Here is a 14503-nt window from a genome sequence, read left to right as displayed (position 1 = left end):
GTGAAAACGAATGAGCAGAGTATTGGTAAACAAATGCAGCTTTCCAGAGCACAGTCTTAAGAATAGCAGTATTAAAATATTTGTCAATAATGACTTCTCATGTAATAGAATTAGAGAGTACTTGCATTAATCTAATAATTATTATCTAATGATGATACCAAACTTTTGGTGTTGAGTGTCTGAGAGAGGCATGCAACAGTATTTAAAAACAGAATCAAATCTTCAGGACAGAGTCCCACCACTTTCTACTCAGCTTCAAATGCCGTATAAAAAAAACCAGCTTTGTCTGTTCCACCTTAGAATTGCTGTATTCAGAAGCATCTTTGTGTAAAAAGTTAAAACTTGTAGAAGCAAGAATGAATGCTTATTTTGGCCCTGTCAGAAAACACCTTTAAATAAATTTCTTCCACCTTTCTTTCAAAGGAGAGAGGGAGAGGTGATTTTTTTTTAACAAATACCTTTGTGAGCACTGAGGTATGCAACAGAGATTTGAAAACATTCTTTTTTCTCCTTGCAACCCACTATACATAGAGACCAAGTATAGAGGAATCTCTCTGGAGAAGTCTTATAAATCCCTAAGAATATAAAACTAGTATTTCCAAATTATTCAGAAAATAATAAAGCACTAATTGGGAAAATATCTGCCTCTAAATACAATTTGGATATGGCTGTAATTTTCAGTGTCTTATAAAGTGTTGGAAGGGTAATGTTGAAATATTTCCTGTAAGAAAAAAGTTTAACAATTTCTGGAGGGAATACAAATCATTTCCGGGAAGAAAAAAAAAAAGTTGCAAAATAGCATAGTTTAATAAGGATTGTTGCTATTCCTTAGAGATGTTTCCCCAGAAGTTAAGGAAACTGTATGGAAACAGGACTGTAAATATATGAGCATATATATGCAAATATATGCTTTCTCTCCAGAAAGCAGTGGACTAAGAACTTAGTGGAAGATTTTCCTTTATACACACCTTTAGAAGTTGTCTTAAATAACTAAATATTTTTTCCCGAAGTTCCCAAAGACTGGTAGGAAAGTAGAATAAACAGATAAAGGATTTTGATGAGTAATCCATCTCGGGTAATGGATGCCACAAAAAAATTTATGAGACTAGAAGAAGGAAATTGCTCCTTGTTAATTCTTCGTAGGAAAATTCATTCCTATGAATTCATCATAAAAGCAGATGTGGTAATAGATGATACCATGAAAGCAGAGCCACTATTCTATTTACATAGCTAAAAATCTAAAATTTACATTAAAAAGAAAGGATAAAGTCCAGCCTAAAATCTTCTGCATAAAACTTCAGCTGCTCTGGTACCTTTACTGAAGCAAAAGAGGTGAAGCAATAATTTCTGTAACAAAGAAACTTTGTTTAATTCAATAAGTGAATAACCAAACAAAAAAGCAAATATAACTTCTGTCACCTCAAATATTTTTCCTGAGTTACAAACAAAACTTCTTCCTCATTCAAATTCCATCAATCAGTCAGCTATCGTTCAGTTTTAAATGATTCAAGACTGTGCAACCACATACTCCAAATCTCCAGAAGTCCTTGCTATTTCCATGTCAAAAGTACAGAAATGCAGTCTGTACCTGTACCTTCGATAATTGCCTCACATTTCTGTACTATATAAGAAAGCTTAGATATTGTAATATCCTTCCCTGAGATATTTCTATTGACTGACGATATCTAGTACCATTCTTTTTGTCCTCCGAAACAAAAAATTAAATATTTTGCTAATGTTCTTTATCAAAGTTTGCAACTTGTCAACCAAACTTTCAAGGGCTAATGAGAGCAGCCAGAAAAATCTCAGCATAGATATTGTTGTTTGCTCATCACTGCAAAATTTATCAGCACAACCAACCACTTTCACTTCAAATCATAGGCCAAAAGCTCACTATCAGGGATCACATATTCTAAGCGATATTGTAATTATCTACACCTCTTCAATACACTTATAAAATGCTTGATTAAAGGAATAAAATGTCTGGCAAGATTCTTGCAGCATCAAGAAATGGTTCTCTCAGCCATTAATCTCAAAGAAGGCAAAATGGTAGCACCATTACTAACAGTATTTCAGTTGTGTGCTTTATCAATGAGAAAAGTAAATCTAACATACAGATAAATAAATCATAAAGCTCCTCTTGCACTTTTTCAGCCCCTCTAATGCTGAAACATTACAATCTGAAATGTACAATCAGATTGTTTTCAGAGGTAATCTATAATGATATCCTTTCAAAATGGGTTCTGAGACAATCAATTGAAACAGCTGCAATTTAACCAAAAAATAATTCAAATATTCTTCTGGCTGAGTAGTAATCATATATCTGAGTAGAAGTAGCTTAGATTCACAATGTTGTGAATGCTCTACAAACATGGATTTTGTGTAATGAGTTAAAGAAAAACACTGAGTAAAAGAAAACAACCACATTTAGTCTTTGCCATTTACACAAGTCTTGCAACAAGTCCTTTAGCACAAGACCTCCTAAAAAACGTTGCTGATGGAATGCTATACAAGTATTTCTCACTTGCATTTGAACCATGTTTTTTCCATCACTAACACAGTATATGTCTATAGAAGATGAACCACAGAGATCATTTTAGCAGTTACAGGATCATTGAATAATTCAGTTAAGAAGGGACCTCAGGAGGTCTTTAGTCCAGCCTCTTGCTCAAAGCAGGGTAAGCAAGGTCAGACCATCACGCAGAACTTTATCCAGCCTGGTCTTGAAAACCTCCAGGAATGGAAAATGCACATATTCTCTGGGCAACCTTTTTCAATGGTTTACTATCCTGATAGTGAAAAAGGTTTTCCTTATATCCAGTCAGAACCTCCCATTTCAATTGTCCATTGTATCTCATCCTTTCTACACACCACTGTGAAAAGTCTGACTCAGTATTTCTGATAATCTCCACATAGGTATGGGAAGGCTATTCTAAACTCCCCCCACTCCTAAGACCTGATGTGTCCAGGCTGAACAAGCCTAACACCCTCACCTTCTCTGTAATCTCCCCCATCTCCTGTTCTCCCTCTCAACACAAGCTGACCATCCAGAAAGACTCAATTTTGTTCCAGGGCTAAAAGAGAGGAAAGCACTGTTGCATCTTTTTACTATTAGCATGTAAATACATAAGCACTGAAAACCTGTATTAGTAAAAATATGCCCAACCCCCACCTTGCTAAGTCTCATGCAGCTCAGTCATTGCTTCTTAAGGATAATATTATAAACAGTAGTATACTTTCTATATTTTAGCATAAAGAATTATTTTGAGCAGATTCAACTGACGTTGCCCTATTCTTTCTCCACAGCTAAGGTTTTCAGGCTTCGTTTATGCTACATGTATTGTATTCACTGAACTACTGTTAATTTCATGTTCTTCAAAACTGATGATTGCAATCAAGACAAGCATTGCATGTTAAAACACTTAGAGCTGGTTAAGAGTTCAACACTCGTAATGCTGCCATGAAATCATTTATTATGCAGAGCAACCAAAAACATTCTTATAAACAATTTAATCCTCATATTAGAAAGGATTTTAAATCCTTCTGTCCTCCATTAATTTGAGCTATGTTTTGAAGTACCATTAATCAATTTTTGGACCTTCAGAAATTTCTTCTGGATCAGGGCTCAAAATGATTTTGTTACTGTAATCTAAAGACATACTTTCTAGTACTATTTGAAAAAAGATGTCAGAAGGACTAACTAAATACCTCTTTAAAGTCTGTTCCTTTAAATTGGGAAAAATACATTGATATATATGACTGCTAGACTACCTTTAGGGGCTCCATCACTTCCAGCTGGAGAGCAGACTGACTGTGGTGACCTCAAGGAAAAAGATGCAGCATTCCTTATTGAAGGATCGCCATCCTAAAGTGACAATGATAAAAAAATAACATCGTGAACATGAACATTTTATAAAATAAAGACTGAAATTAATACATACACTGATAAAATGGATTGGATGAAAAATCATACAACAACTATTAGAAAAACATTTATTTATATCAAAATCTTTATAAATTAGACTGCTATATAGGCAATATTCCAGAGCACAACAGCCCTAAGAAAAATTTATCACCAGAACATGCACACAAAAATAAATTTATGTACATATCTTCTGTTTGAAGTAATCACTTTCGGTTGACATTAAGATTACATTTAGGAAATTTTTGTTACAAGAACTCATAGTAAATTGTTGCTAAGTATGAACACTATATAAACAACTGAAACCAAGCATAAAAAGTAGATTTTTAAAACAAATTCAAAATTTTTTCCACTTAACCTGCCCTTAAAGCTTATCTATAATACTATCTCACTTTTACATTTAAGCAAACCAATGTTTTATATTTATACCCTCCAGCATACACACATCAGGACTGAACAAAATCTGTAGCACCCCCATTGCAGCAGCTGAGATAGTTTTGTGTATATCATAACTTGACTGATTTTAGCTTATTTGCCTGTCTTAACAGTTAGATAGGAAACAACGTGATGGCAATTCAGAGAAATTCCCCAACACAGCAAAAACATTTTACCGTCTTTTCAGTTTTGCACAGAACAACTTATTTTAATTCCTAATTTCTAAAAATTCCTAATTTCTAAAAAACGTAATAATATAATACCAATTACAGTGTAAGGATGTTCATGCTTTATCATCAAGAATGTAAATGTGATTCCCCCCCCCCATCACTATCTTAAAATTAAATATGAAAGCCACTATTCAGACACACACACACCTTTTTTTTGCTTTTTTAACCGTTGTCATGGAGGCCTCTGCTGGTGACAAGTATGCTTATTCAGTCAAGAACCTTACTAAATTTAAATTTTTATAAAACAGTATTTCTCATTGCTAGCAATATCTATGGGAATGTTTTGGGAAAGAAAAAATTAACAACCCTTATATCTATGAAGAGACAATTTACATAAATTATAAAAAAAATGCAAAAAGTCTATTCTTTTAAAGAATAAAGTCATACAAGTGAAGCCTCAAATGATTTTAAGATTAATCATTTTCCTAATAAAATTGTGATTCTTGGTTATTTCATTAGCTAATATTCTAATGTGGCTCATATTGTGCTATCTGTACATACATAGTTATTTTATATAACTCCTTTTTATTCTCCTCCCCCCCCTTTTATTTTACCCTGAATTGTCTGTTTGTCCCTAAATACTTTTATCCTTATGAGTAGTTTCAACTTAATATGATAAGGCTCAACTGTAAGTTTCTACATGTTTCTATGAAAAAAAAAATCAGCAGCAGGCAGTAAAGTCAGAAAGCTAAATTGGTATTTGAAGAAGACAGAGATGGGGCAACTACACAGTCCCTTTGGCAATGACCAAACAGACATTTTTCACATGCCTAGTAGCAGACTAGCCACCATATATGTTACGTCTTACAAAGACATAGTTCATTCACACTGCTTAGAGCAAATGAAAGAGTTTGAAATGTATGGACTGAAGGTGCTTACAAGGCAAAGAATATGAATCCATAAGAAACCAGGTTTCACCATCCATGGGCAACTTAGAACACTTCCATTAGATTTTTTTGCTCCCACAGCAAAGTGAATCTAAAACTCATGCTGTGCTATTACACTTATTTTTGCAACAGTACTTGCAAAAAGAGCTGTTTCCTCGTGTGAAGAAAGCCTCATGTGCAGAAAGCCTCATGCGCAAAGAAATCTAATATTCAGATTCAATGCAATAAAAAGAACTACACCTTAAACTTACATGTGTGTCACTGCAAGCCAAAATGAATTAATTTCCTGCTGTATGAATTACTAGTTTACTTATGACTTAGCAACTTTTCTAGCATCTATGTTTCATTAAGACAGGAGAGGTCCCCTACACATAATTGCCAAGGACATAGGCAAAGATGTCTTTCATTAGATTAACAAAACAGACTAACTAGGTAGATAAACTTCCATGTACACATGCCATTCTTATTGTAGCTGATAACTTGTCAGAAGTGCTCATTTACTTTTTCCTAGTTCAGACCTTCATCAAGTGGTGAAACATAAGCACAAACTTATATTTGAAGAAAGCTCTGAATTTTCCCAATGAATGGTCCTTAAACTGAGTGTATGTGCAGTAAGCTTCAAAGGTATATTTACTGATTTTGTATATATCACATATGGCAAATACCCAATATCCTGTAACTACTCACAATTTTTATGCGATAAATTCCTAGTACTAAGACTAAAGAATAATTAAAGCTTTTAAGTTTTAGGATTTAATAATCCGCATTCATAGCTGTATCTGCACAAAAGGTCATTCTGCTTCTGAAAAGGAGGAAACATCATGATTAAACTTATTATCTATACATAAATTTTCATTCATCTGAATACTTCAAACTGTTTTCTGCATGATAGCAACTAAAATCAGCTTTACAAAGTATAATTACAAATAAAATATATGTAACATTCTTCAGAAAGGAAACGCACTAAAGTGCGAGTTTATATCATTTACTAGAGTCACAGAATATGCTGAGTTGGAAGGGATCACAGAATCACAGAATGGGCGGGGTTAGAAGGAACCTCTGAAGATTATCTACTCTGACCCCCCTGCTGAGCAGAATCACCTAGAGCACATTGAGCAGGATGGCATCCAGGTGGGTTTTGAATATCACCAGAGAAGGAGACTCCACAACCTCTTTGGGTAACTTGTTCCAGTGCTCTGTCACCCTCACAGTAAAGAAGTGCCCCCTCATATTCAATTGGAAGCTCCTGTGCTTCAGTTTGTGCCCGTTCCCTCTCATCCTGTCGCTGGGCACAACTGAAAAGAGACCGGCTCCATCCTCTCAACACCCTCCCCTCTGATATTTATATACATTAATGAGATCTCCCCTCAGTCTTCTCTTTTCCAGGCTAAACAGACACAGTTTTGTCTTGTACAAAAGGTGCTCCAGTTCTCTAATCATCTCCGTATACCCTCCTCTGAACTCACTCCAGTAGTTCCATGTCCCTCTTGTACTGGGGACCCCAGAACTGGACACAATACTCCAGGTGTGGCTTCACCAGGGCTGAGTAGACGGGGAAGATCAACACCCTTGGCCTGCTGGCAACACTCTTCCAAAAGCACCCCAGGATACCACTGGTCTTCTTGGCCACTAGGGCACACTGCTGACTCGTGGTCAGCCTGCTGTCCACCAGGACTCTCAGGTCTCTCTCTGTAGAGCTGCTCTCCAGCAGGTCACCCCCCAGCCTGTACTGGTGCTTGGAGTTATTCCTCCCTAGGTGCAGGACCCTGCACTTGTCCAACTCCTGATTCCACACAAGGCAACCTAAGAGTTAAACCATATATCTAAAAGCATTGTCCAAATGCTTCTTGAACACCAAAATGTTTGGAGCTGTGACCCTGGGGAACCTGTTCCAGTGCCTGATCACCCTCTCAGTAAAGAGCTTTTTCTTAATATCCAGTCTGAACTTCCCTTAGCTTTATTAAGCCATCCCCTTGCATCCTATCACCAGTCAGCGGAGAGATCAGCACCTCCCTCTCTGCTCCCCCTCTTGAGGAAGTGATCACCCTTCAATCTCTCTCTAAGCTGAACAAACCAAGTATCCTCAGCCACTCCTCATATGTCACACTCTCTAGTCCTTTCATCATCTTTGTTGCCCTCCTTTGGAGGCATTCTAATAGTTTTATATCATCATTATATTGTGGAGCCCAAAACTGCACACAGTACTTGAGGTCAGGCCACGCCAATGCTGAGCATAGTGGGACAATCACTTCTTTTGACTGGTTAGTTATACTGTGTTTAATGCACCCCAGGGAAATGGTTGGCCCTTTTGGACATCAGGGCACATTGTTGACTCCTATTGAGCTTACCATCAACCAAAACCACCAGATCCCTTTTTGCAGGGCTGCACTCCAGCCACTAGTCCCCCAGTACATACGTATGTACATCCAGAATTACATTGTCCCAAGTGCAGAATCCAGCATTTGCTCTTGTTAAATTTCATATGGTTGGCAATTGCCCAGTGCTCTAATCTATCAAGATCTCTCTGCAAGGCCTCTCTATGCTCAAGGGAATGGATGACTCCTCCCAATGGATGACTCCTCCCAATCATCCACAAACTTACTTAGTGTGCACTCAACTCCTGTGTCCAGGTTATTGATAAAAACATTGAATAGAACTGGCCCCAAAATTGAGCCCTGGGGAACACCACTTACTGACTGGCCACCAGCCTGATGTTATCCCATTTACTACAACTCTCAGAGTCCAACCCTTCTGCCAATTGTTCACTCATTGTACTGTATATAATGTCTAGTTGTATGCTAGATGCTTTATCCAGAAGGATATTATGAGAAACAGTATTGAAAGCTTTGCTAAAATAAATTTAAAAAAAAAACACCCCACATCCACTGCTTTCCCTTTGTCCACTAGGTGGGTAACCTTGTCATCAGGTCTTGTCCCAGGACCCGTCATTGATGCTAAAGACAGAAGCAAAGAATATATGAAATGTCCCTGCTTTATCTTCAGCCCTATTTGTGAGGTGACCAACCAATGGACCAATGTTATCTCTGGTCTTCCTTTTGCTGTTAGCATACTTTAAAAAGCCTTTTTGTTTTGTTAACTACCACAGTACTGGCCAGCTTCAGCTCCAATTGAGCTTTGGCTGTATACGTTTTCTCTCTACAATGGTGAACAGCATCTCTATATTCCTCCTGTGTAGCTTGACCTTGCTTCCAAAATCCATACACTTTTCACCTAAGTTCCTGAAGGAGATATCTGTTTAGCCAAGTTGGCCTTCTGCCCCATTTGCTTGACTTCCAACACATTGGAATTGACTGCTCCTGCACTCTTAAAAAATGGCTTGTAAAAAGTGACCAGCATTGATGAACCACAATGCTTTCAAAAGCAGATTTCCAGAGGACCTTACTAACCAGTTTCTTGAACGGTCTGAAGTCTGCTTTCCCAAAATCAAGGGTAGTAGCTTTGCTGACAGTTTTTCTCATATCACCAAAGATTTTAAACTCAACTATTTCATGATTGCTGTGGCCATGATAGCCACCAATCACCACTTCATCCACAAGACTGCCTCTGTTTACAAACCACATATCTAGGAGGGCACCTTTCCTAGTTGACTCCCTTAGTACCTGTATCAAAACAATATCTTCGGTGTGCTTCAGGAATGTTTGTGTCTGCTGTACGACAGTCCCAGTTAACATCTAGGAAGTTGAAGTCACCCATAAGGACAAGGGCAACTGATCTAGAGATTTCCCTTAATTCCTTATAGAATACTATGTTCAGTATCATCATCCTGGCTGGGTGATCTATAGCAGACACACATCATCATCTGCTTTATTAGCTTTTCTCCTAAATGTTTACCCAGAGGCTCTCAAACACATCATCCCCAACTGCAAGCACTGTACAGTCCAACCTCTCCTTTACATACAGCACTACCCTTCTGCCTCACCTGCCCTGTCCACCTCTCCTGAAGAGCCATCTTCATGGAGATGAATATCATGAATAACCATCATCACAATGTCATGAATAACCATCATCACTTATCGTGAATAACCATTCATTACAGCACTCCAGTCATAGGACTCTTCCAACCAAGTCTCACTTATGCTAATGATGTCTTAGCTCTGGGACTAAGACAGCACATTGTCCCACAAACACTGTCATGCCATCCCATAGCTTATTGCTAGTAAGCTTGATTTTACCTCTTTTCACCCTTTAAACCTAGTTTAAAGCTCTTTCAAATCAGCCCCACTAACTTGTGAGCAAAAATACTTCTCCCCCTTTGAGAAAGTGAATCCTGTCAGGCTCCAGCAAGCCTGGTATTGCATAGGCCATTCAAAACCCAAAATTCTGCTGGTGACGTCAGCCTTGGAGCCAGGTATCAATAAGCTGGGTCCACCTGTTTCTTTCAATATCATTCCTTACAACTGGAAGGATAGATGAGAATACTACCTACGCTCCTGATTCCTTCACCAATCTTCCACGGCCCTGAAGTCTCTTTTGATTGCCCTTGAGTTCTCATTGTGACTTTGTCGCTACCCAGATGGAAAAGCAAGAGTAGATAATAATCTGATGGCCATACCAGGCTAGGAAGTTTCCTGGTAACATCCTTAATGTGAGCCCAAGGGAGTCAGCAAACTTCCCTAAAAGGTGGGTCTGGTTGGCAGATCGGGTCCTCTGGTCCCCTCAGAAGGTAGTCACCTACAGCAATAACCCACCATATTTTCTTTACGGAGGTGGTCATGATGCAGGGGATAAGATGACCTGACCTCAGTGACTTTTCTTGCATAGATGCATCATCATCCACATCATCATGTCCCCTTCCTTCCAATTCCAGAACCTCATAATTTGTTGTGTTAAGGGCAAGGAAAGGGAAGGCAAAGTAGACAAGTAGGAGCTTCTCCCACTGCCCTGAGCAGAGACTTGTTTCCATTCACCTCTATCCCTCAAGTCAATGCCTCCTGCCTGGTGGAGAGAAATTACAGGATACCCCTTGTCATCTGTTATGCCTAATTGACATTTCTGTTCCACTGAGGGCAGAGTATGAATCTACCAGTCAATCTCCTGGAGCCCAGCCACCAAGCTCAGCAGTTCTGCCTGGGCACACCTCTCACAGGTGTTCTTGCTACTGCCTCAGACACCAGTAGAAACCTTGGGCACATCCTGCAGCTGGAGACTTGGATGGCTGCATGCTCCCTTGGGAATTCTGTCTGGGTAACTGCATTGGCCCCTGTGGGTGTAAATACCACAGAGGACATAGCTTTCTGTTGAGTGGTTGCCACTGTTTGAGCTCCCCAGGGAGGGATTATGACCAGTGGACCAGTGAAGAAACCTCCTCAGATACCTACCAGGTACCTTGCAAGCCTTGCACTGCTCTCAGCACATGGCAACTGCTGGTATGTGCTTCATGTGGTTTGAACTGGCACAGCAGGTGCAACTGGCACTGCCCAACTCTCACCTGCCCCTCCTGTGAGATCTGCTGCTTGCCAGTCAGTCCCTCTCCACACACAGCCTGCGGGTGTCAAGGCCCAAAACCCCCCTTCAGGAACCACCACCCTGAATACATCACAAACCTTGTGTACTTCTCAGCAGGTGGCAGCTGCTGAGAGGCTTACTGCTTTTTAAATTGAGTGCTTCTCCAATTAAACTGAACAATGAATGCATGTTTCACATTTTCATAGCCTGTCAGTTCTGAATGAGTTTCATTTCTAGGTTCTCAAGAACTAGGACGCGGCTGCACTGCTTGAATAACAAAATTAGTGTTGAACATTTTTTAATATCGTGAAATGTAAACACTGAAATAAATAATCCTAATATTAAACTTTTCCAAAAACCTTGGCTTAACAAAACCAAGATTCTCTTGATAGTGTACCTTTACTATAGCTGGGGTATATATATATATATATATTTAATGTCAAGAACAGCTTTCTGTTTTCAAGAATTTGCATTGCTGAAACAAAAACTGAGAAAAAACATCTGATAATTATGTATTATGATAGATTTCTTCATTACAAAACTTTTGTTTAAGATACTACTTCATAGCTAATAATTTTAATCATCATAATTCTATAATTTAAAATAAAATAAAACAAAAAAAAACAAAATTAATGACGCTCTTGGAGTTCTACAGTATTAATGCTGGTAAGAGATTTTGATGAGGTTTTGTAACTACTGTTATGCCTACTGTTGTAGGCATCATCATGACCAGACTGTTCAAAGAGCTAGTCAAAAAAAAACAACTTAAATTTAAGTGCTCTCCCCTTAAGAGTTGTTAAGAGATTGCGTCAAGCTTGTAAAGAATAACTACCATAAAGCTTCATACATAGGATGGGATTCTCATTAAGATGAAAATATAGCCACACAGCCTAAGCCCCAGAAGGAAAAGGCAGGGCCTGGGAGAATGATAAGCTGCCCGCTGTAGGAGAAGATTGTGTTTGAGACCGTCTAAGGAACCTGAAGGTGCACAAGTCCATGGGACCTAATGAGGTGCATCTGCAGGTCTTGAGGGAACTGGTGGATGAAGTTGCAAAGCCACTATCCATCATATTTGAGAAGTCGTGGCAGTCCGGCAAAGTTCCCACTAACTGGAGGAGAAGAAACATAACCCCCATTTTTAAAAAGGGAGAAAAAGGAAGACCCCGGGAACTACAGGCCAGTCCGTCTCACCTCTGTGCCTGGCAAGATCATGGAGCAGATCCTCCTGGAAACTATGCTAAGGCAGATGGAAAATAAGGAGGTGATTGGTGACAGCCAATATGGCTACACTAAGGGCAGATTGTGCCTGACAAATCTGGTGGCCTTCTACGATGGGGTTACAGCATTGGTGGATAGGGGAAGAGCAACTGACATCATCTACCTGGATTTGTGCAAAGCATTTGACCCTGTTCCCAATGATATCCTTGTCTCTGAATTGGAGAGACATGGATTTGACGTATGGACCGCTTGGTGGGTAAGGAATTGGCTGGATGGTTGCATTCAAAGAGTTGGGATCCATGGCTCAATGTCCACAGGTGGAGACCAGTGACAAGTGGTGTTCCTCAGGGATCAGTACTGGGACCGTCGCTGATTAACATCTTTGTTAATGACATGGCCAGTGAGATTGAGTGCACCCTCAGGAAGTTTGCAGATGACACCAAGCTCTGTGGTGCGGTTGACACACTGGTGGGAAGGGATGCCATCCAGAGGGACCTGGACAGGCGTGAGAGGTGGGCCTGCGTGAACCTCATGAAGTTCAGCAAGGCCAAGTGCAATGCCCTGCACCTGGGCCAGGGCAATCCCAAGCACAAATACAGGCTGGGTGGAGAATGCATTGAGAGCAGCCCTGAGGAGAAGGACCTGGGAATGTTGGTTGATGAGAAGCTCGACATGAGACTGCAATGTGCACTTGCAGCCCAGAAAGCCAACTGTATCCCAGGCTGCATCAAAAGAAGCATGGTCAGCAGGTCAAGGGAAGTGACTGTCCCCCTCTATTCTGCTCTTGTGAGACCCCACCTGGAGTGCTGCATTCAGCTCTGGGGCCCCCAGCACAAAAAGGATGTGGGCATATTAGAATGAGTCCAGAGGAGGGCCACGAAGATGATCAGAGGGCCGGAGCACCTCTCCTATGAAGAAAGGCTGAGGGAGCTGGGGTTGTTCAGTCTGGAGAAGAGAAGGCTCCAGGGAGACCTCATTGTGGCCTTTTAAAAGGGGGCCTACAGGAAAGCTGGGGAAGGAATCTTTGTCAGGGAATATAGTGATGGGACACGGAGAAATGGCTTTAAACTAGAAAAGGGTTGATTTAGATTAGACATTAGGAAGACATTCTTTACTGTGAGGGAGGTGAGGCATTGGAACAGGTTGCCCAGAGAAGTTGTGGATGCTCCATCCCTGGAGGTGTTTACAGCCAGGTTGGATGGGGCTTTGAGCAACCAGGTCTAGTGGGAGGTGTCCCTGCCCATGGCAGGGTGGTTGGAAAAAAAACAAAAACAAACAGAAAAACAAAAACAAACAAACAAAAACAAACAAAAGCTTCGAAAGAAGCATTTCTGCCACTAAGGGAAAATTTCTTTAAAAAAAATAAAATAAAAAAAACAGCCCATAAAGCACATACAAATCAGAAAGAAAAAATGTCTATATGGAAAAAATGTCTATATGAACATCATAATACTACCCAATACGTTATTCAAATATGTCAGGTCTAATCAAGAATTGCAGGGATCTGCAACTAGACAAACTAACTATACACCTATTTAGAATCCAGTATTGTCTGCATCAATATATTGAGGAAATAAGTATAGCGACACTATCATTTCTTTAAAATAAAGTTATGAGTAAGATTTTTTACTTTTCATAATTTCAACACAATGTTATAAACTGTTCCAAAGGAGAGAGATCTTCTAGAAAAAATAAAACCTCACATGTTCAAGTTGCACAGTACATCTGAAACTTAATTATATTTTCAGTGGTTTTATATATCAACAACATAGTAAAGTATCTGACTTTTAAGGCAGCTAAACACAAATTTGACTTATAATAAATTGATATAGGTTACGTACATCACTACTTAGTCTGTGCACCATCTGTAGGTAGTCTTCATTTGAGCTATGTCTAGAATTATCAGCATGATGATTAGCTGAATTTCCAGACAACTGACTTGAAATTTTATTTTCATGGAGATTCCTCATCCCAGCTGTGACAATGGGACTGGACACTGAAGCTGAAATACAAAAAATAATTATACTGATATATACAGACACTCGTTAACTCTGTTAAGGTTCCACAGAAAGCATCATAATAATGGATAATAGTGAGTTAGATACAAAAGGTCTGGAATCTGAACAAAAATCCTTTTTTCTTGATTGAATCCTTCTGCTACAAATACTTTGAATAAAATCAGGTATCTAAGATATAATTTTCAAGAGGATTCAAAAATCCAAATTCCACATACAAGCTAGCCAAGCTATCTCCGCATCTATCCTAATTACTGTTAGTATCATTTTCTTACAGATTATAGAAAACGATTTTCTTTTACATAATTTTTATTCACTCCCTTCAGTATA

At 39.2% G+C, this 14503-nt stretch overlaps 1 protein-coding gene across 3 annotated transcripts in view; it reads right to left on the bottom strand.

Annotated features, from left to right (window-relative positions):
• The window catches only part of LOC116501380 (nipped-B-like protein), a 192381-nt gene that overhangs the window by 85317 nt on the left and 92561 nt on the right, over positions 1 to 14503 (bottom strand). For all 3 annotated transcript variants that reach the window (XM_032206901.1, XM_032206903.1, XM_032206902.1), the window contains exons 7-8: positions 14000 to 14160; positions 3772 to 3865 (exon numbers count right to left, since the gene is read on the bottom strand). In XM_032206901.1, the coding sequence (XP_032062792.1) occupies positions 3772 to 3865; positions 14000 to 14160 (255 nt within the window). The remainder of the gene's footprint in view (positions 1 to 3771; positions 3866 to 13999; positions 14161 to 14503) is intronic.

Source organism: Aythya fuligula, chromosome W (assembly GCF_009819795.1).
Source record: "Aythya fuligula isolate bAytFul2 chromosome W, bAytFul2.pri, whole genome shotgun sequence".
Classification (NCBI taxonomy): domain Eukaryota; kingdom Metazoa; phylum Chordata; class Aves; order Anseriformes; family Anatidae; genus Aythya; species Aythya fuligula.
The sequence above is the reverse complement of the archived record's forward strand: the minus strand, read 5'-3'. Positions and strand labels throughout refer to the sequence as shown.